We start from the raw sequence: 23460 nt of genomic DNA on the forward strand, positions 1-23460 counted from the left end.
ATTTAATTATTTTTTTATTTTTTTATGAGTAATTTAATTTATTCTAGTTATTTTTGTACGAGAAAAATACTATCACGGGTATACGTTTTATAACGAATTAAATATATTTATGTTCAAAAATTATATTTGACCTTTAATTTTAATTTTGTATTTTATTAAAATTAATAATTAACATATATACTTAATTGCGAATTATATGGATGAACAAAATCCCTATTATGTGTGTAAGAGATTTCGGAACTCTTTGCTAAAATAATTAAAATTAAAAGTCAAATATAATTTTTGAACACTTTTATATTATTAAAAATATATAATTCGGTTCCCGAAATATATTAATTCATTATAAAACGTATACGTGATATTATTTTTCTCATATAAAAATGACTAGAATAAATTAAATTAATTATTAAAAAACTAAAAAGTAATTAAACGACTTAGACTTAGATGATAATAATAATGAAACATTTTATTAAAAAAAGATTTAATAACTAGTAGGTCAAGTTATAATTTTTTATTTATTTATTTATAACATCATAAAATTCTGTCCTTTCCGAAATACGCGAACGCTACGAAAAGATAAATCTCGTACATGCCGCCGGACGAGTTCATGAGCATGAGACGCTCTTATCTTGGGAACGTATTAATAGTTACTGCATTGACCACTACTACAATATGGCGCTGAAATCAGTGAGAAATGCTGGTCTCTCCTTCATCCAGACCTTTGGCGATCTGTCTATTAATCTGTGCTACAGGATATAAATGTATGTATGATAGAGAGGGAGGGGAGAAAGAGAGAGAGAAAGAGATCTAATGTGTATATTGATATATACTGTGTATATTGATATATAATTACACATTTATTATAATATAATTTCTTTTATAATATAATTACTTATTTATTATAATATAATTACATTTATTTATATAGCTGCTATATAACATGTATAACTAACGTAAATGTTACATATTAGTTGTAATTTTCCACTCGTAAAAGTAATATTTTGTAATATAACATATGTTACATTGTAGTTTATATTATAATAATTATATTCCAGATAACACAATAACTTATCTAAAAATTATTTTCAATATCTTACAATACCTATCGATGAGTTACAGTGATATCTGGGATGTAATTACAATACAACTACAATGTAACATATGTTATAATATAAAAGTTACATGTATAAGTGAGAAATTACAATTAATGTGTACTTTACATGTAACATTCACGTTAATTATATTAATAAATATATACATTAAAAAACATAATTTTAATTTTTTAAATATTTATTTTCGTATTTGGTTTAATAAAAACAATTCACAAAATAAATAGTAAAAATTATCGATATGCACATTAGACCTCTCTCTCTCTCTCTTTCCCCTCTTCCCCCCCCCTTTCCTCCATCCCCCTCCCTCTCTATCATACATACATTTATATCCTGCAGTTACACAAGTTTGTTCGTTTGTGCATTTGTTCGAGAATATATTATAAAAGTGTTAAATAATGTATAAATATATTATGAGATATTTACAAAGTATTGTTACGCGAATTTGCCGTATTGTCATTATTGCTTGATTATTTACACAATCGTAAAAAAACTTGATACTAATAAAGAGATACTAATATGAGTAAACAATGGTATGTATTATAAACAAAGAGGACCGTTGTATTTTCATGAAATATGACGGGGGTAGTGGCGGGTTCTTTGTTTCTTTATTTTAAAATGTGTAAATAATAAATATATACTACAAAAAAGAATAATATCCATAAAAAAACTCACCTTTTTAAAGAAGGTAAAAAAAAAGCAACAAGTTTGCGCGCTCATGTGAAAAAATGTTATACAAAAAAAACTGATTTTAAATTACTATAAAAAACTGCTCTAAAAAATAATGTCATTTTAATTTTATACAATATATTTTTTGTACAAAATGATTAAATATTTCTAAAAAAAATAATATCAAAAAATTACGACAAATAAAAACCTTTATACTATAAAATCTTTTATTATTATTATTTTATTAAATAATTTTTTTTCATAGAAATATTATGCAAATAACAATTAATTAAACATATGGTTCATATATTGTAATGCAGCAAATTATATAAAAAGATCAAATGTGACGAACGATTTATGATTGACAATAATATCTTATTTGGATTAAAGAATATGATAGAAAATATATATCTTATTTGATATTATTGTCTATCATATAATCACTCGTCACATTTGGTCTTTAGAAATATTTTAACAAAAAGAATAGAAAAATTTTTGTTAAAAAAACTTGGCGTTGCTAAATTTTTTTTCAAATTTACTGTAATGTATCTGTAAATCTTAAAATAAGAAATAATTAATTTACTATAATTATTTTAATGTAACACAAATAATAAATTTATTGTAATGTATCTTAAAATATTCAATATATAACTTAGAAAATATTTGCAATGCAAATGTACAAAGTACGTTTGTTATTTGGATAGTATTTAATTAATTTATTGCAATATATCTTAAAGTAATAAAAAAATTACTTTTATAAACAGTACATTAATAATTATTAAAACATTACATTAATAATTATATAAACATTACATTAATAATTATATATTTATTTAAACATTATATCAATAACTGGAATATTAATAGAACAATTAACTGGAACATAAATGTATATACAAAGTACCTTAACATTATTGACATATTATGCAATTTAGCAGCGCCAAGTTTTTTTAACAAAAATTTTTTTTTTTTTGTTAAAATATTTCTAAAGACCAAATGTGACGAGTGATTATATGGTTGACAATAATATTAAATGATATATATTTTTTATTTTATATCATACTCTTTAATCCAAATAAGATATTATTGTCAATCATAAATCATTCGTCACATTTGATCTTTTTATATAATTTGCTGCGTTACAATATATGAACCATATGTTTAATTAATTGTTGTTTGTAAAATATTTCTATGAAAAAAATTATTTAATAAAATAATAATAATAAAAGATTTTATAGTATAAAGGTTTTTATTTGTCGTAATTTTTTGATATTATTTTTTTTAGAAATATTTAATCTTTTTGTACAAAAAAATTTATTGTATAAAATTAAAATGACATTATTTTTTAGAGCAGTTTTTTATAGTAATTTAAAAACACTGTTTTTTTGTATAACATTTTTTCACATGAGCGCGTAAACTTGTCGCCCTTTTTTTTACCTTTTGTTAAAAAGGTTATTCTATACATGTTATGTACATTTAAGACATATTTAAATTCATGGATTGCAATATAAAATTTTTGAATTGTTATATTATATTTGACGTCATTTTTTTATTTGGCATAAAATAAAATTATTTTACATATTATTTTAAAATTAAAAATATACTCAAAGATTTAACAGAATGTATTTTTTTAATTTATATAAAGTTTTAACAAAATTCCTATATGAATTATAAAAACTTACAAAAATACGATTAATATAAATTTTAAAGTATTATAAAGTATTTGTTATAAATTACCATTTAACAAATTAATTTTCAATATTATATTAATATAAACAAAGATGAGATTAATATTAACTTGTAGCAATAAATTGAAAACTGTTTTAAGTGTTTTTATTTTTACATTAAATGTTATCTTAAATTGCATGAATATATTATTAATAATCATGGCACATCTTTAAATAAAAAATAATGCAAAATATTAATAAAAAGAAAATATTGCATCTATTTCAATTGGTGATATTATCATTTGTAATGTTATTATTTGATGTTATCAATATACTTTTACACCATGTTACCCAATATTTTAAAGCACTATTCTCTTTTTTGAGTTTATAATATATACATACAATCATATAATACAATTATATAATACAAATTGTAGAATAGATTCATCAGGACCCAAAAATCTGCTTTCATGGAAGAAAAATTCGATACCATATTTTAGCGAGAGCGCATGTAGATTACAGTATAATATACATAATGTATATACATGTATTGGTAAACCATCTGTGTTCAAAATATCACTTCACAACCACTTCAACACATATATATCACACATGATGTTATGTCCATAGTTTATATTAATTAGCTTTCTCTAAATAACAAATAAAAATAATTTCCTTATAAGCATTAATTTAAAATCTACAAATTTTCTATGAAATTATATTATAGCATCATTATAATCTAACAATTTTATTCTTTTTTAATTGAATAATTGGAATTTTCCTAGATTATCTTGTATATATGTGTATATATAGAAATTAATTAAAATTAATTGCACACACATCTAGATCACAGTGCAAAAATATTAGTTGCAACGCAGCCTTATGCAGATAGCCTTATGGCCGTTGGAAATTTATTTTCTGTCATCATATAATAACTATAATTTTTAGCCTAAATCTTAAAAGCTATTGTTATAATTCGTCGATATGTTTAGCTATATATAATTTTGGTTTAGTTTCTTCAGCTTTGTTTTTGCTCATATATTTTTTCCCATACTTGAGTTCATTTAATTTTATAGTATTATATCGTATATTTGAAATCTGTGACTTTTTATGAAACACTTTTCCCTTGTTAGTAGCCCATATAAGTTTTTTAAATTCTTCCAATGGATCAGTAAATATAATTTTATTTGCAATCAAATCATTCTGTATTCTTTGCAATGAATTACGTCTATTGTTGAGAGAATTTGTCCCTACATTGGTATCTGCAGTTGTGGATATATCAGAAACATGGTTCTTGTTAGTACTGGATATAGAGTTGACAGATTTTTTTTCATACTTTTTCTTGACAGTTGGTTTTTCAAATTTCACATCTATGGTTTTTGTTGTTTGCAAGTCTTGTTGTTTTTCAAGTGAACTTTGAACTTTATTATTTCCATCATCGCTTTCGCTTTGATTTTTAGAAGAGTGCAGAATACTATCAGATTTAATGGCATCTTTATTTCTCTTATCTTGTATAACAGCACTTTTTGATTCGCTATTTACATCTTCATATTTTTCTAAAATATTTTGCTCAGAATATTTCATAACTTTCTCTATTTCTGTCAATATGAAATATTCAAAATCCTCTATTTTCTCAGTACTTGATTTCTTATTTTTCTTCAAAATGTTGATATTTTTAGATTCAATTTCTTCTTTATCTCCATTACTATCATTTATAAATTCCGCTACTGCTAAATCGCTTTCTTTATTTTTTCCAAATAAATTTTCGTCTTTATCTACATTTTTCAAGTTCTTTTGTAGATCAGCAATTAATATATCATAATATGAATTATCTTCTTCTCCCAATTTCTCCAGATGCCTTTGTACTCCATCAATTAATATTTCTTGATATACACTATGCACCTCTCCATGATTACGATCCAATAGGGCAATATGTTGATTAATGATCTCATCTTCTTCGTCGAACAAATCAACTAATAAATGACGCAAGAACGAGTAATTTTCAACATGTGTAATAGCGGATTCTGAAATTTTTAATAATTGCTCCATTTTAGGTCTCGCTGATTTTATACTCTTCAATTTTGTAGCTACCGTTTTTAAATTCAACACCATAGTATCCATATTTGTAAGTAAATATTGTTTCAACAACTTCTGCTTGTTTAATTCCAATAGTTGTCCGATCTTTTTGATAGATGAGTTTGGTGAAACTACTAATAGTTCGCTTAAAAACCATCGGACTTTGTAAGATAATGATGTTTTCGTAAGTACTCCACTTCGCGCTCTGTTTATCCAATTGTAATAACTCTCTAAAATAAAACTACGGATTCTTATACCTTTATTTTGTTTACTATTGAAAAATATTTGATTCACAAACACTTCCTTCAACTGATGCCATAAAATTTCTATCGATGTAGAAACTGGTCTTAAAATGATAATTGCAGCTTCAGACGCGGCGGTAACTCTGACTTCACCACCGAGCGAATCTTTGATGATTTCTGCATGAAAATAATGAAAATCAATCGAATCCTCTTGATCTTCTTGTGATTTAATGAAAGGAACCGTTATATCCAAACTGGATCCAACAGTTGTTGGCTACAAAAAAAATAGAGATGTAATTCTGTTATGTTTGAGATATACTGATAATTAAGTAACCATTAAGTACTGTCCGGTAATTAAGTAACCATTAATTATTGCGAATTTGGCAAAATGATACAGCACTTTTCTTCTCAATTTGACTAAATCTACTATCACCTTTCGGCTGGTTACTTAATTACCGGACATCTGTGTAATATAAAATTAAATACACAAAAATTGTTTAAAAATTAACAAACCTGTGAAGTCACATGTCGGCTGAGAATTGATTTTAATGATCCTTTTAGACGTTCAAATAGTGATAAATCAGTAGGCGCTTTAAGTTGAATTTCTTCTTTTGAAGAATACATCCCTATAAATCATATGTTAAACATAATAGTAAGTCAAACATATATATACACACATATATATATATATATAGGGGTTTTATATATATTTTAATTAACATATTCAAATATTACTGAAACAACTACTATAATTAGAAAATGTCATATAAAAATTAAAAAGATTTAAAGTGAAAAAAGTTGAAAATATTGAAGTTTAACGATCATTTTTCAAGGTTATTTAAAGGTCCATTTAATTTTTTAAAAATCTTAATTTTTATTATATAAATTCATTCTTCATCAATCTTGTCGTAAAGTTATAAGGATAGAATAGTTAAAAAGTTACAATAATTTACAAGATACTTTATACTTTAAACTGAAATAATTTTAACCTTCAAATAACCTTGCAAAATGATCTTAGTTAAAATTCAAGATTATCAACTTTTTCTCCTCTTGAAATCGTTTAACTCTTATATACAAATTTTTTTTCTCATTAGTACCATAGTTTCAGCAATATTTAGCTAAACAATGTAAAATAAAACATCCTCTATATCTTTAAATTAAGAAAAAATATCGTTAGTATATGAATTATAGATGATTGAAGATAAAAATCTGCTTTTAAATTAAATTTCAAAACAGGTAGCAAAATTACAGAAATTTTATTTTTAGTATTTAACTTAAAGCATTTACTTTATAATCGAATCTAATGCTTGGTTACTTAAATATTTAATGGTAAAAATGTGAATAAAAAGAATTTAAAAAGGACAAATTTAAAATTTTCAAAACTAAAAAAAAATTTAAAAAGATCAAAGAATCCAATTATAAAAAAAGTTGTCCATTATAGCCTAAATACAAATTTTTTTCAAACTCACTGAATATCCTTTCAAATTTTTAGTCTGTTTAAAAGTAATTTTTCCTTAAAAAATTTTTTATTTTATAATTATGTATATGTATAATTTTTAATACAGTACAATAATATATAATTTGTGATACAGAGTAAAAAATAATTCAAGAGATTGTAAAATTTTGTAAAAAATTTAAAAATTAAGTAAAAATGCATGCCATTTTTATTCCAAAAGAAATAGTTTTTAATATATTTATTATTAATATTATTTTTAAAATGTTTATCCTACAATCTTTTTATCCTAAATTTTATACACCTTGTCTAATCTTTTAAATTATAATTTTATATTTAAATTTATTTAAAATTAACTTAAAGAAGTAATTTTGTTACATATGTATTTTCTAATTTTAAAATTTAATTCGTTTAAAAAAATGTTTATATTTTCACTCTTTAATTGTTTAAAAACTATATGTCTTTTAATATCTCTTAATATAAACATCTTATTGAAGAAAAATTCAAATTACATTGATTACGTATTTTTATATAATAAAATTTTATATTTATATAATAAAAATAACATCCAGATTTTTAATAACATTTCTTGAAGCCATTTTATCCTTTTGCAAAATTTTAAAATTTATTCTTAACAAAATCACATCTTTCTAGTTTCTATCCTTGATAAAATAAAAATCAAATAAAATAGTAATAGTTATATCTAAATTGTAATAATTATATCTAAAATTAGCTAAAGAATATAGCTTTGATTATCCAGCTTCCTAAAATTCAATTTAAAAAAAAGCTCTTCTCTTTCAATCATTTTTTATAATTTTGAAAATGACTGTTTCTTGATATTTTTGTTAAAAAGAAATCGATTCTAATTTAACAAAAGAAGCGTTAAAATGTTCTTATAAAATGTCCGAAAAAAATAGGATAACTTATATATTTCACATTATGTGTATAACCAGAGAGAGAGTGTTCCTATTTTTAAAAATAGGTTTAAATATATAAAAAAAACATCGCGTTTTAGAAAAATAATTTCAAACAAAAGTTATTTGTTTTTAAAAGGGAAAAGTTAATATTTTTGAATTTTATCAATTAGTCATTTTTCAAGATTATTTGAAAATCAACGTTTTTTCTTTCTTTTTAATAGAACCACCTTAATATTTTTATATAAATAAATTTTTCGAAATGTGATATAAAAAGAGTTTTAACAAGGCTCTGTAATATAAGTATAAATTTAAAGATATAAGACAGGCAGTAAGAGCCAACTCGCGGATGACAGTGCGTTATCCTAACGAAACTAAATTTTTCGTTAGGATTAAGTATCTGTGCACAAGGCACCAAATTTTACTTGGTCACGGCCAAGATTTAAAATATGAAATAATCTCATATTTGAGATTTAATTTCAATAACCCTTTCACCCCCCTACGGAAAATAAATAAATGCAAGAGAAAAATGCCTTGTTAAAACTCAGTTTATACACGCGGGCTTAAACGCGTTTGTTTATCAACATTATTACATATAGCAGAGAAAAGTATAGAATCGAAAGGATCTGAATAGCTCAGTTGGAAGAGCAGTCGCCCGGCAAGCGAAAGGTCTCGGGTTCGATTCCCGATTCAGCGACTTTCGGATCTATATTTTTCTCTTGCATTTACTTATTTTCCGTAGGGGGGTGAAAGGGTTATTGAAATTAAATCTCAAATATGAGATTATTTCATATTTTAAATCTTGGCCGTGACCAAGTAAAATTTGGTGCCTTGTGCACAGATACTTAATCCTAACGAAAAATTTAGTTTCGTTAGGATAACGCACTGTCATCCGCGAGTTGGCTCTTACTGCCTGTCTTATATCTTTAAATTTATAGTGATATAAAAAGTTATAAGGGTAGAATTATTAAAAAATGTATATTTTTAAAAATATTTCATCGTTTATGTAAAATTATAGCAAATTAAAGTATAAAATATTTTATAACTTATTCACTTTTTCACCATCTTATCCTTAAAAAAAATTTTTTAAACATATATATATTATATATTTTTTCACCAAATATTGCAAGAAATTGAATTATATAAAAAAATCAGGAAAATGTTTTAAGATTATTTTTTTTAGTAATTATACAGTATAAAGGAGACAGCTCCGATGACCTTGACATATGCTGTCAAGGTCATGACTCTGAGTAACCTCCAAAAGATTTTAGCGGGCGATCGTTATTTATTAAAAAATTATTTGTCAAATTAAACTATACGTTTATTTAGTAAACTTTTTTGTTTATAATTTTTTAATAAACATCGACCACCGGCTAAAATCTTTTGGAGGTTATTCAGGATCTTGATCTTGACAACTGTATGTCGAAGTCAAGATTATTGGAACTGCCTCCCCTATACTGCATAATTACCAAAATTAGAATTCCATTAAAAAAAACCTAAATTGATCTTCAAATGACTTCGAAAAATGATGATCTTATGATAAAATTCAAGATTATCTCTAAACTCTCTCCCCTTCAAAACTGGACAATTTTGGTTCGAAACATTATTTCCTCCAACATGATGTTTTACATATTTATGCATATTTTTCAAAATGGAATACCCTGTATATTTATTTATGGTATTTCGTTATCATATATATAATGGGTAGGACATTTTAATGTAGCTGATGTCGGACATTAAAATGTCCTACCCCAAATATTTCATTTTTTACATCTTTTACAAAAAAAAATGTTTCCTACAAAAGTTGTAGGGTTTCAAAGGAAACATAATATAGTAATATTAATATGACCTTGAATAGTACCATCAAGGATACATAAAAATCACTTTGAATTTTTAAAATAAAACCCCCTATTTTTCATTACATATTCTTGTAGCTGATGTCGAGACCTTTCCAAAACATTATAATAAATATAATAATACATGAATTTTAAATCGGCCAATAGATCCCAAGCGCGAAAAATTAATTCTTCGGAACTGTATCTTTTGATTTGAGATTACTAAGTTCCATATATAAATTAATCTCGAACTTACATATGGAGAAAAATAGGCGAGAAAAATATAGGTCCGAAAAGTCGCTGAAGCGGGAATCGAACCCACGTCTTTCACTTTCCGGGCGACTGCTCTTACCAAATGTTCGTTATTTCTTAACATCTACTAAAAGGCAAATAAAAAATATAGGATCGAAAGGGTCTGAAGAGCTTAGTTGGTAAGAACAGTCGCCCGGAAAGTGAAAGACGCGGGTTCGATTCCCGCTTCAGCGACTTTTCGAACCTATATTTTTCTCGCCTACTTTTCTCCATATGTAAGTTCGAGATTAATTTATATATGGAACTTAGTAATCTCAAACCAAGAGATACAGTTCCGAAGAATTAATTTTTCGCGCTTGGGCTCTATTGGCCGATTTAAAATTCATGTATTATTATTATTAATAATATTGAGAACCGACATATATTTCTTATTATAATAAATATTTTTTCATTAAGTACTTTTTGAGTTATAAAGATTGAAGTTAACAATTTTTTTACAAAATGTAAAACATCGTACAAAATATTTAGTTTTCGGTAATCATACCTTAATAGTTTTATGCACGAAGTAATGAGACCAATCAATTAATGTAAAGAAACATATAATTGCTTTAAAAAAATATGTTGCTTACATACATCCTTTTTAAAGCAACTATCTGTTTTCTTCACATCAATTGATTTGTCTCATTATTCAGTGCATAAAACTATTAAAGTATGATTATCAAAAACTGAATATTTTGTACGATATTTTACATTTTATGTCAAAAAATTGTCAACTTCAAACCTTTATAAATCAAAAAGTACGTAAGAAAAAAATATTTTATTACAGTGTTTTGGAAAGATCTCGATATCAGTTACAAGAATATGTAATAAAAAATACTGCATATTTTTAATGGAACGGGGTTCTATTTAAAAAATTAAAGTAATTTTTATGTGAATTAAGAGTGAATTAACAAGGCTCTGTAATATTAAATATAAATCTAAAGTGTATAAACAGGCAATAAGAGCCAAATCGCGAATGACAGTGCGTTATCCCAACGAAACTAAAATTTTTTCGTTAGAATTAAATGCCTGTGCACAAGGCACCAAATTTTACTTGGTGACGGCCAAGACTTAAAATAGGAATAATCTCTATACATGAGATTTAATTCCATACATCCCCTCTTCCCTCCAGGAAATAAATGCGAGAGAAAAATATAGATCTCGCATTTATTTCCTTAGGGGGGAAGAGGGGATGTATGGAATTAAATCTCATGTATAGAGATTATTCCTATTTTAAGTCTTGGCCGTAACCAAGTAAAATTTGGTGCCTTGTGCACAGGCATTTAATTCTAACGAAAAAATTTTAGTTTCGTTGGGATAACGCACTGTCATCCGCGATTTGGCTCTTATTGCCTGTTTATACACATATATGTATATGTATATATATCAATTATTACCAAGCGTGACAGTAAGATCGCCATTCGCCGCATTAATAGCTTTCATTAACTCGGCTGCTTCCGTGAAGAAGAGAAATACAACAGGTATTGTGACGTCATCTATCTCCTTTCCATCGCCAGACATTGCAAACATTGGCGAAGTTGCTGCGCTTGAACCGGCAATATTATCCAATACTATTCCAGCGAGTGCACCGGCTTTTTGAATTCTGCGCGCCTAAAAAAAAATTATGCGTGAGAATATAAGACTGAGAAAGCTAGTTTTATAAAAATTTTTTTGGCTTTTGCGTCCTCGTCGCGGTCATGTCAGATTATGACGTTAGAAGCAAGAAAGCACACGCTGAAAATTCTTAAATGTCACTTTTGATTAAAAAAAATATTCCAATAAAACACTACTTCAGATGACTTTAGTACACTTTTAAAATATCTCGCGCGCGCGCAAAAACTCATTCTTTTCCCTTTAACACTCAATCAACCATAAAATGATTGTGATATCAGACTTTGTTATGTAGAATGACTGCGCGTGTGCAAAGACCAGACAAATTAGGCCTCATATTACAATCATTTTATAGCTGTTAATTGATTATAAAGGGAAATGTACAATTTTCAAGATATTTTAAGAATATGCTAAAGTCATCTAAAGTGCTGTTTCATCAAAATGTCTTTTTATTTCAAAATAACATCTAACAAGAGAATGGTCTATTATATGATTATATTGATGTGACCTTCATGTGCCTTTAAAGGCTACAGTAAAAGTCAACTTTGAAATCTTAAATAAAAACTCCCATTTTTTTTCTTACATAAAATCGTATAAATAATAAGAACAATTTTAATGAAAAAAATACTTTATTGTAGTGTTTTGAAAAGCTCTCGAGGTAAGTTACACAATTATGTAATAAAAAATGGGGTTTACCATTAAAAATTTCAAAGTTGACCTTCACAGTGTCCTTCAAAGTCACATGAAGGTCATATCAATACCACATAATAAATCATTTGATCTTCTAAGACTTTTGTATTTAACATTTTCTTTCATAGTCATTATTTTCCAAGATATTTGACTGTTATGGAATTTTTGCCATCACTCTATCGGCGAGAAAATTATTATACAATTTTTTTACTGCAAAGATAGGGTCTGTAACTTGCAGAATATGTTATTGGCGTCACCTACAACATTGTTGCATAGGTTTTGAATCAAAAACGGCGAATCAGCTAAGGACCTCCGCTTGTAAGAATTTTTAGCATGTTTTCTCGTGTGTGTGAGGCTGGCGTCTCATATCATGATTTGTTAAGAGTTCTGACTTCCTTTTTAATAGTTCTAGAGTTCCTAATAGATTAAACATATAGTTCTATTCATTAAAGCGAAAAAATCGCTTAGTGCAAAGTGAGATTCCAACTTCACACAGCATATCACTTTGTCCTACGATATTTTCCTTATCAGAAATTATCAGAATTGAGTAGATTTATAGTTCTACATGAGTTCTAAGAAGAATTCTACCTATTAAAAGCAAAAAAATATTAATTTAACTAAAATACAGATGAGATACCTCTATATATAGAGATCAAGAGTTCTACTTATAATAAAGCAGTTCTCGTATAATTTTGAATGTATAAATTACTTTTCTAAAGAGTTCTGATAATTAAAATAGATAGAAATTTTTTTAAACCATTTTTTACCCGAAAAATGCATCTTTTCGAACCTAAAGGTGAGATTCCAATGAATCTTCAAGAGTTCTGCTTACTACAAAGCAGTTCTCGTATAGTTTTGAATATGTTGAATATCTATTTTAATTATCAGAACTCTTTAGAAAAGTAATTTATACATTCAAAATTATACGAGAACTGCTTTATTATAAGCAGAACTCTTGATCTCTATATATAGAGGCATCTCATCTGTATTTTAGTTAAATTAATATTTTTTTGCTTTTAATAGGTAGAATTCTTCTTAGAACTCATGTAGAACTATATATCTACTCAATTCTGATAATTTTTGATAAGGAAAATACCGTAGGACAAAGTGATATGCTGTGTGAAATTGGAATCTCACTTTGCACTAAGCGATTTTTTCGCTTTAATGAATAGAACTATATGTTCAATCTATCAGGAACTCTAGAACTATTAAAAAGGAAGTCAGAACTCTTAACAAATCATGATATTCCGCGAAATAATACGCCAGCTTCACACACACTCGCCTCTGATGTCATAATTCTGACATGGTCGGCGAGAAGCCAGGAACCTTACACGCAAAGATATATACTTTTTCTATGAACATGCACTGTCCGCGATTCACGATCACTATTTTGCCTGCCAATCTGTCTACATTTTGCAGATCGGTGCAAGCTGCAGGTGGATATGTAAATATCACTTTTCCGGTAATCTTATCGAAATTCTGTAATTCAGGTCCAAATTGCGCTGGCCCAGCTAGTAGTGTAACTTTCTCCAATGGATCTGAATTAGGTTTTATGAACATTACTGTTTGTGGTTTAGTTTCCGGTTGTTGCATTTGTATTTTACTCAATTCGACCATTTCTTGCATGAATAATAGTCCTTCCTCTGAATCTTGTGTTGACTTCGCCTAATTATACAAACAGAAATGCATTATAATTGATTGAATGTAATAGATAATATTAAAATATTAAATAAAATTATTATATATATATTTTATATAAAAAAAAACAAGTTACATTAGAAAATGTATGCAAAAGCTGAACCCGCCCATCCGCTAGTGTTAGAGTCGTTATTCCCATATCACTCAATATTTTCAAATGTTCCAAGTTATTTGCCTACAGAAAAAAAGGTTTTTAGACAAAATTCTTTGCTAATAGATATGTAAATATAATTTAAACAAACTTGAAATTGCGATGCACTCAATCGTCTTTTAATCGATCGTCTTGGGCAAACATCCTCGACCATATTTCTCAAAGGCTGCCTCACTGATGCAGGAAATAAATGTAAACTATTTGGACAAGTGCGATCAAATTCGTCCACATGTACGATATCACGTTCAAAATCCTGCTTAATAAATAAAATATTAATTATATTAATCTATTATTTGTATCAATTGAATTTTATACACTTACAGATGAAATATTCGTTCTTATAGAAGCAAGCGTGAGTGGCAGTAAATGACCTTCAGTAGTAAAAATGAATTCATCCAAGTCTAAAACCAATTCTCCTGGTTCCGCAAATAGTAAGAATAAATATTTAAATGTCTCCGACAATACAAAGCTATCCATTGTATCATCGTGTTTGTTGGTTCTAACATCCGATACAGCTGCATAACCACATGATACCCTTGCATATGTTTGCAGACTTTTGAGTACTTTACGTCCGACTTTTAAATAATAATGATCGCCTGTAGCTCGATATAGAAAGTATGTTGACTCTAAGAATTCTGGTCTCAGCGGATGATGTCCCCAATGTACCTAATTTTTCGAGTATCATTATGTAGATAAAAAAGAAATAATTATTTATAACAAAAAAAATATGTAAATAATATATACCTGAAAATCAGTAGTAAATGCTTCTGGTATAAAGTTATGTCTTTGCATAACTTGGTACAGCATCTCGTGCGTTTCTACAGCAGGTTTGATGTCGCCTTTAAGAACCTTATAGAAAAGTCCAATAAATAAGAAATGTCAAATAAATTAGTTTCTATTTTAAATATATATTTTTATATATATTTCAATATATATTAAATATATATTTATTTTTAAATTTTAAATAAATATATATTTTTAAATATATATATATGTATATATTTAAAATAGAAACTCATTTATTTGAAATTTCTTATTTAATTTCTTATTTATTAAATATATATATAAAAATATATATTTAAAATAGAAACTCATTTATTTGACATTTCTTATTTATTGAACTTATATATATATATATATTTTTTTTTGTATATATATATATATACAAGGTGAGTCATTTTAATTAACGCACGTTAATATCTCGTATAGTAAGCAAGATGGAAAAAATGTCTCAAACAAAAGATTTTTGACTATGAGGGGGACATAAGGCGGTACCATTGATTTGAATTGAACATTTTACAATTTAGATATTTTACATTTTATACCAAAAATTGTAAAAAAACTCTAAACTTTTATAATTTGAAAAGTACTTCATCAAACAACACTTTATTATAGGTTTTTGGAAGGCTCTTTAGATAAGCTATAAGAATATGTAATGAAAAATGGCAGGTTCCATTTAAGAAATTAAGGGTGACCTTCACGTGACCTTTAAATGATTATACAAGATTAAATCAATAACACCATTTTATGTTCCCCTCATAGTCAAAAAACTTTTGTTCGAAACATTTTTTTCCGTCTTGCTTACTATACGATATATTTACGTACGTTGATTAAAATGGCTCGCCCTGTATATATATATACATATATAATAGGGTGTCCGGTGACTCGCGTTTAACACGTTAATGAAAGATTTCTGAGGCGATTTGGAGACGATTTTTCCTCAGCGAAAATGTCCAGGTACCAATAATAATAACGTGTAAAACACGAGTTACTGGACACCCGGTATATATATATATATATATATATATATTTTTTTTTTTTTTTTTTTCCGATAACCCGGTATATATATATATATATACCGGGTCATCGAAAAGTATCGGACTCCCCTAATATCTTCAGTTAAAATGCATTTTGGAGAAAATGTTCAATAGCAAAGTTGTATGGTTTCAAGCGGGAAGTAAGATGATGATCTTGACTTTGACCTTGACCATGTCCTTCAAGATCATTTCAAGGTTAACCTAATTTTTGCAAATGGAACCTCCTACATTTTATTGCATATTCTTATTTATTTATCTCGAGAGCTTTCCAAAACACTATAATAAAACATTTTTTCATTAAGTACTAATATATTTTCTTTAAACCAATTAATTGGTCTCATTATTCCGCGCACAAAAGTATTAAGGTTATGATTACTGAAAACTACATTTTACAAGATATTTTACATTTTGTGTCAAAAACTTGTTAACTTCAAACCTTCAAAAAGTACTTAATGAAAAAATGTTTTATTATAGTGTTTTGGAAAGCTCTCGAGACAAGCTATAAGAATATGCAATAAAATGTAGGGGATTCTATTTACAAAAATTAGGTTGATCTTGAAATAATCTTGAAGGACATGGTCAAGGTCAAAGTCAAGGTCATTCATCTTACTCCCCGCTTGAAATCATACAACTTTGCTGTTGGACATTTTCTCCAAAATGCATTTTAACTGAAGATATTAGGGGAGTCCGATACTTTTCGATGACCCGGTATGTATATATATATATATATACCGGGTTATCGAAAAAAAAAAAATATATATATATATATATATATATACCGGGTGTCCGGTAACTCGTGTTTTACACGTTATTATTATTGGTACCTGGACATTTTCGCTGAGGAAAAATCGTCTCCAAATCGCCTCAGAAATCTTTCATTAACGTGTTAAACGCGAGTCACCGGACACCCTATTATATATATATATATATATATATATATATTATATATATACATATATATATATATATATATATACCATATATATATACCATATATTGTATATATATATAAAATCGTCTCCAAATCGCCTCAGAGATCTTTCATTAACGTGTTATATACATAATTAATTCAAAAGCTTCAAGAACCGTTTGCAGGTTTTTGCAACACAAAATAATCTTACAATGCACCAAATAATCTTACAATGCACAAAATAATCTTACAATTTAAACAATGCGAATGTTTCAGCCAAGGATTGAGGCCATTTTTCAGCGCAATACAAATTAATATAATTAAATATAAAATGATAACAGTTATATTAATCAAATAAGAAAACAGAAAGTCGAGACTTTCAGAAAAATAAAACATTAAACTAAAAGATTCATGCTTAATTTGATCAATTGTCCATCAATAAAAAACATCGGCTGTTCCCATCTCTGCGCACGAACGCACGCACCAACACCCACACCCACCCACCCACCCACCCACCCACCCACCCACACACACACACACACACACACACACACACACACACACACACGCACACACACACGGTGTTAAATTTCAAACGTAACAGATGGAATATTTCGTAAACAATGCATTTAAAAAAAAAATGTTTCCTACAAAAGTAGGGTTTCAAAGGGAACATAATAATATTAATATGATTTTGAATAGCACCATCAAGGACACATAAAAATCATCACTTTGAATTTTTTAAATGGGCTAGATAACACGCTTCGCGTGCGCTAAATAAACTTTTTCTCCGCGAGGGTATATTTTAATTTGCTAAATTTCAATAATGTACATAACTTTAATTCTCGAATTTCTATTATATACATAATTTCTCGAATTTCTATTATATACTTAATTCATCGAATTAAAATTATGTACATAATAGAAAGGGAATTCAAATTATGTACATAATAGAACACATCATTTTTACATTACAAAGCGTTCAAACGCTACGCATCTACCGAATCTACCCTAACCACGAATATATCGCAACGCGCCAGCATCCAATCAGCATCGGAATAAAGAGGCTTCAACATTTCGATATATTCGAGTAATCGACTTAACATGCACTTTTTAAGGAAAGGAAGGAAAAAAGGACCTCCCCCATTTTTTATTACATATTCTTGTAGCTTGTAAGAAAACACATAATTGCTTTTAAAAAAAAGTATGTAATTTAAAACATTTATTAAAATCAATTATATGCTTTCTTCACACCAATTGATTGTTCTCATTATTCTGTGCATAAAAGTATTAAGGTAAAGTTATTAAAAACTAAATTTTCACAAGACATTTTATATTTTATGTCAAAATACTGTAAACTTCAAATCTCAGCTCGAAAAGTACTTAATGGAAAATAATTTCATTATAATGTTTTGGAAAACTCTCAAGGTAAGCTGCAAGAATATGTAATGGAAAGTAAAGGGTTCCATTTAAAAAATTCAAAGTGATTTTTATATGTCCTTGATGGTACTATTCAAGATCATATTAATATTATTATGTTTCCCTTGAAACCCTACATCTTTTGTAGGAAATATTTTTTTCTAAAATGAATTATTTACGAAATATTCTACCTGTTATGTTTGAAATTTAACACCTTGTATATATATATATATATATAAAGTGGTACCTGTAGACCTGGCCAAAAGGCCAATAAAGCATCCATAAAATTCTTAGAGTTGGTGTTCGGTCTGTGCATGTGCACGTCTAACAACATAGGTCCTTGACTAACATATTTCATTACAGCTTGATAATGTCTGTTGAAACGACCTAAATATTTTTCATCACCTGCATAAAAAAATACGAGATATATGTGTAGTAATTTAGCTAAATAGATGTAGATAGAATATGTATATATATATATACAATTACCAAGTAAAATGTATGCCTTCAAACAGTATTCGTAATAAGAATCTATGCCAGCACCAACACCAGAATCTCTTCGTACCCAATCTCCAGAATTTACATTTAGCACAGATCCCATCAAATCTGTACCACGATGTCTCATTCGCCACAAAACATCCATAGCTTTTTGCGCTTTTTCCTAAAGAAATAATTATCATTTTATTACGTGTGTGTACGTGTGTGCATGTATGGAGCATTCCATATGAAAAAGGCCCTAAAAATAAACTGCTTGGGATTTTTAAAATAATCGAATGTAAGGCATTTAATACTTATTTTTGTAATCTTTTTATCCTTATATAATATATGCACTAATAGATTTTCATGATTATTTTAAAAATTCCAAGCAGTATATTTTTAGGTGAACTCTTCACATGGAATGCTCCATATATGTATGTATGTATAATAAAATATATATAATATATATAATTTCATTATATTATTGTAAGTTACTTGCAAATTGAAAATATTTTACCTCGAATATTGGTTCGCCCGTTAACCGAGATAAAGCAGCCATTTCTAATATCATACTACCTGCACAAGCAGTGCAAGTCTCCTTTGATACTTCCATAGGAACTCCTTTCATACCATGTCTTAAATTTATCTACAAGATATTTAGAAAACAGAATACTTACTCATATCAAATACATATATATTATTTTCTTAACTGGCAAAATTGTGAAGAAATCTTTAAAAGTGTCTATATGTATGTATGTATGATTTAATAGTACATTATATATACAGGTGTCTCATTATAACTTACACAGCAAAATGTCTCAGATTTGTTGTTTCAAATAAAAGCTGTAGTGTTTTAAAATATTACTGATCTTATCACTTTGATCTTGGATCGAGTTGTCAAGGTCAGGTCAAGAATGTTGAATTTTTTTTAATGGGATCATATTTTTTTATATACATTGATTTTTGCAATATTCTACATAAAGTTATAAAAATAGAATAATCAAAAAGTAAATAGTTTAAGATTTTTTGTACTTTAATGTGATATAATTTTACATAAATTATAAAATATCTCATAAAATATTCATTTTTGGATAATCATATTTTAATATTTTTATGCACAAAATAATTGAAAGGATTCAATCAATGATGTAAAAAAAATGTAGTTGTTTTTAAGAAAAAATATCTAGCTACTATTTGCAAATTATATTTTTCTCAAACATAACTATTTTCTTTATATCAATAAATACCTCTCATTATTTTGTGCATAAAAATGTTGAATATTGAAAAATTTGACTTCAGTTAAAATTCAAAATTATCAAACTTTTCTCCCTCTCAAAGCTTTTAACTTTTATATGAAATATTTGCTCATTATGATCATATTTTCAGCAATATTTGACTATGTATTAATTAAAATGAGATATCCTGTATATTGTATATAATAAACTTACTCTGCCATAAGGTATTCCAGTAGTTGTGTTAAATGCAGGTAAAAATCTATATCCTAAATCTTTAGCTAAATCCAAAAGTTCTCCTCTATACCATGGCATTATATCAGCCCTCTGTTGCAGATATTCAGCTAATATGTGACTACTGAGAAGACCTCTGCAAAAGAAAATAATATTTAACCTAATTTAAGATATTTAATTAATATTTAATATAATATGAATTAAATAATTTATAATCAAAGACATTTGTACGTAAATAAAAGACCCCGCACAAAACCGCAGAAAAAGACCGTTCGGTCAAATTTTCTAAAACTTCAAGAAATGTTTATTGATGTAATGCTGAAGTCCTCTTGAACATAAAACTCATTCATCGAGCTGTTTAACCGATAGAAGCATTGAAATGTTGTCTAGCGTTACTTTCCTAGTGATATAATTTGTACACAAATGTATTTCCGTGCTTCTTTGTTGTGTGTATATGTTTATGTATATGTGTGTGTGTATGTATGTATGTATGTATGTGTATATATATATATATATATATATATATACATATATATATGTATACCTATATGTATATATTATATACACATAATGAAGAAGCATGGAAATATTTGTGTAGAAATTTTTCCATGGTTTTGTGCAGGGTCCTTTGAACATAAATATACACCATTAAATACACATATATAAATGCTTTAATTAGGATTTTACTCACCCGAGCATTCTAATATTTGTTTCAAACAGAGAAACAATAATATCTGTATCAAAGCTTACATCTCTAGTAACAAGTTTGACTGCATTCTCAAATTCTTCTAAATCTCCCAATACCTAACATATATGAAATATTTATATGTAAATAAAATTAATGTTTACAATACATACTAAAAAAGTATATTAAATTATTCATTGCTAAACTTACCACTAATGTATCTAGTGTATCCACCAAAGTAAGTGAAAAACTGTAACAAATTACAGAACAGAAAATAAATTGTGATTATACAATATGCTTAAAACAGTTTAAAAATATTTTAAAAAAAAAGTATTATGTATCACATAAAATAAAAATTTAAATAAATTTTCAAAAACTTGTATATGGATAATGAATGACAAAATTTAAAATTAATTATTAAATGCTTAAAAAATTAATAATTCAAGAATGTGCTTTTATTACATATACTTTTTATCTTTTTTTAAATTTTTTTTTATATTTTACTATTTTTGTAACTTCTTTGAAATTATAATAAAAGTAAAAATGAAAGAGTGGAAGAATTTTACATATTACTTAGAATTTTCAATACAATTTGTGACAAAATAAAATATAAAACAATATATATATATATATATATTTAATTCATATCATCTGTTTCAAAGATATATATTTGAATTCTTACTTTCCCAATGTAGAATCTATATCACCCCTGTTTGGTTCCGAGCCTCTATATCGTCCTTTACAACTTAATGGCATCAATTCATCAGCAGGATACGCATTGTCCTTGCATAGAAAATATTTTTTTAAATACATATATCAACCTATGTTAAAGTGACATTCTTTTTTTTCTAACATACAAATAGTAAAAGATATTAATTTTTTTATAGTGATTAATATTTGTTATTTAATATTTAATATTTAACACTATATGTTCTTAATACATCTTATATTTATAAAACATTATTTTTGTTCTAAATAATCGATAATACAAATGAAAAGTAAAAAGACTATGTTAAATGTTTATTTACCATATAAGCATTGTATGCGTGATAGAACATATCCCTTGCTTCTTCCCTATAACAAAATATAACAATTATAAAATTTAATCAATAGAGATTTGATATATATTATATACAACAGATAATACAAACTTTAAAGTTTCTTTTTCTTCCTTGCTCATATATTCTAATAGATCGTCTTCAGATATAGCCCATATCTGTACACTGCAGCCTACAAACAATAGCCCCCAAATGAGAGCATCACAAGCCATATTGTTTGTTAAAAAAATATGTCCCTTTTTTGTCAAGATTTCATTGTTATAATAGTGCGCATGGTCCACCAAAATCTTTTCCTACTAATCCTCCATCTCATTTCAATAATTCCATTGTTATGATAAAAAGTATAAATTAAAAAGGTATCATAAGAATTTTCAAGATTTTTCCACTTCTTTTTTTCTTATACCAATCTTTTTCTCATACATGAGACATTATCATATTTCTCAAATCACATAATTTGATGAAAATTTATGCATATTCCATTGATTTAGCACTGCCAGATGGCAAAATGTGCATTTATGGTGCAATCGCAAAGAAAATTATTATAATTTTCGTGGATCATAATTTTCACAAATCGTAGTTTTCAAAAATCAGTGTGCCAACTATTTGTTTTGTACGAATTCGGGCCGATATTTTTAATTGTCAGCATTCATAGAGAACAATTAAAACCGAACTGTAGCGAGTGGAGAGGAAACTGTGTAGGATATAACGAACTTGTTATCAGAAGAGACAAATAATAGGCAGTGGGGACATGATTGCGGTTTTTCTTTTTTTTTCTCTCTCTCTCAAGGTCAGATGATGTGGCTGTAGTTGATTGCCGATAGTTTTTGTTTTGTTACGTGAAATACACATGAGTTTCGCGTTCCTTGAACAGCGAAATCTGTCCTGCTTTTCGCCTTCTTTTCCGATTAGATTTTGCACGATTATTGTGATCCCTTACGTTTCCCTACATTTGGCTGTAATCGACTCTGTTAACTGGCAACAAGTAACAGCAATTTCTCCATATATGACATGATTATCGCCGTTTAAGTAAACTCCCTAACCAATTTCCCAAAGCTGCTTAAAGCGAAGAAACAGATGGAGAGGGCTATAGAACGGGAACAATCACGTGATCATCATTTATTATTACAGGGTGTCCGGTAATAATCGCCCGATTTCTTGTGTGCAATGCAAGTTTTATAATATATAATAAGACCCTGTACACAATAGAGAAAATATAAGGAAT

The 23460-nt window shown here is 27.1% G+C and overlaps 1 protein-coding gene across 3 annotated transcripts; it reads right to left on the bottom strand.

Moving 5' to 3' along the window:
* Nucleotides 1-3594: 3594 nt before the first annotated feature.
* Edem2 (ER degradation enhancer, mannosidase alpha-like 2) lies at nt 3595-23337 on the bottom strand. Of its 3 annotated transcripts, none has more exons than XM_029301479.2 (17): nt 22332-23337; nt 22209-22254; nt 21863-21963; nt 21391-21430; nt 21187-21299; nt 20478-20631; nt 19547-19675; nt 19042-19213; nt 18800-18957; nt 15151-15255; nt 14728-15072; nt 14498-14659; nt 14332-14430; nt 13905-14222; nt 11654-11867; nt 6277-6389; nt 3595-6037 (listed from the first exon to the last, which is right to left on the bottom strand). In XM_029301479.2, exons 1-17 carry the CDS (start codon nt 22448-22450, stop codon nt 4415-4417), a joined length of 4011 nt encoding a protein of 1336 aa, XP_029157312.2. In that variant the 5' UTR covers nt 22451-23337; the 3' UTR covers nt 3595-4414. The 3 variants fall into 3 exon arrangements, with proteins under 3 accessions (XP_029157312.2, XP_029157311.2, XP_029157313.2); XM_029301478.2 differs by having other exon boundaries at nt 14498-14662; XM_029301480.2 differs by lacking the exon at nt 14332-14430 and having other exon boundaries at nt 14498-14662.
* Between the last annotated feature and the right edge of the window lie 123 nt (nt 23338-23460).

This window comes from Nylanderia fulva, unplaced genomic scaffold (genome assembly GCF_048542155.1).
Source record: "Nylanderia fulva isolate GAGA-0341 unplaced genomic scaffold, ASM4854215v1 Scaffold289, whole genome shotgun sequence".
Classification (NCBI taxonomy): domain Eukaryota; kingdom Metazoa; phylum Arthropoda; class Insecta; order Hymenoptera; family Formicidae; genus Nylanderia; species Nylanderia fulva.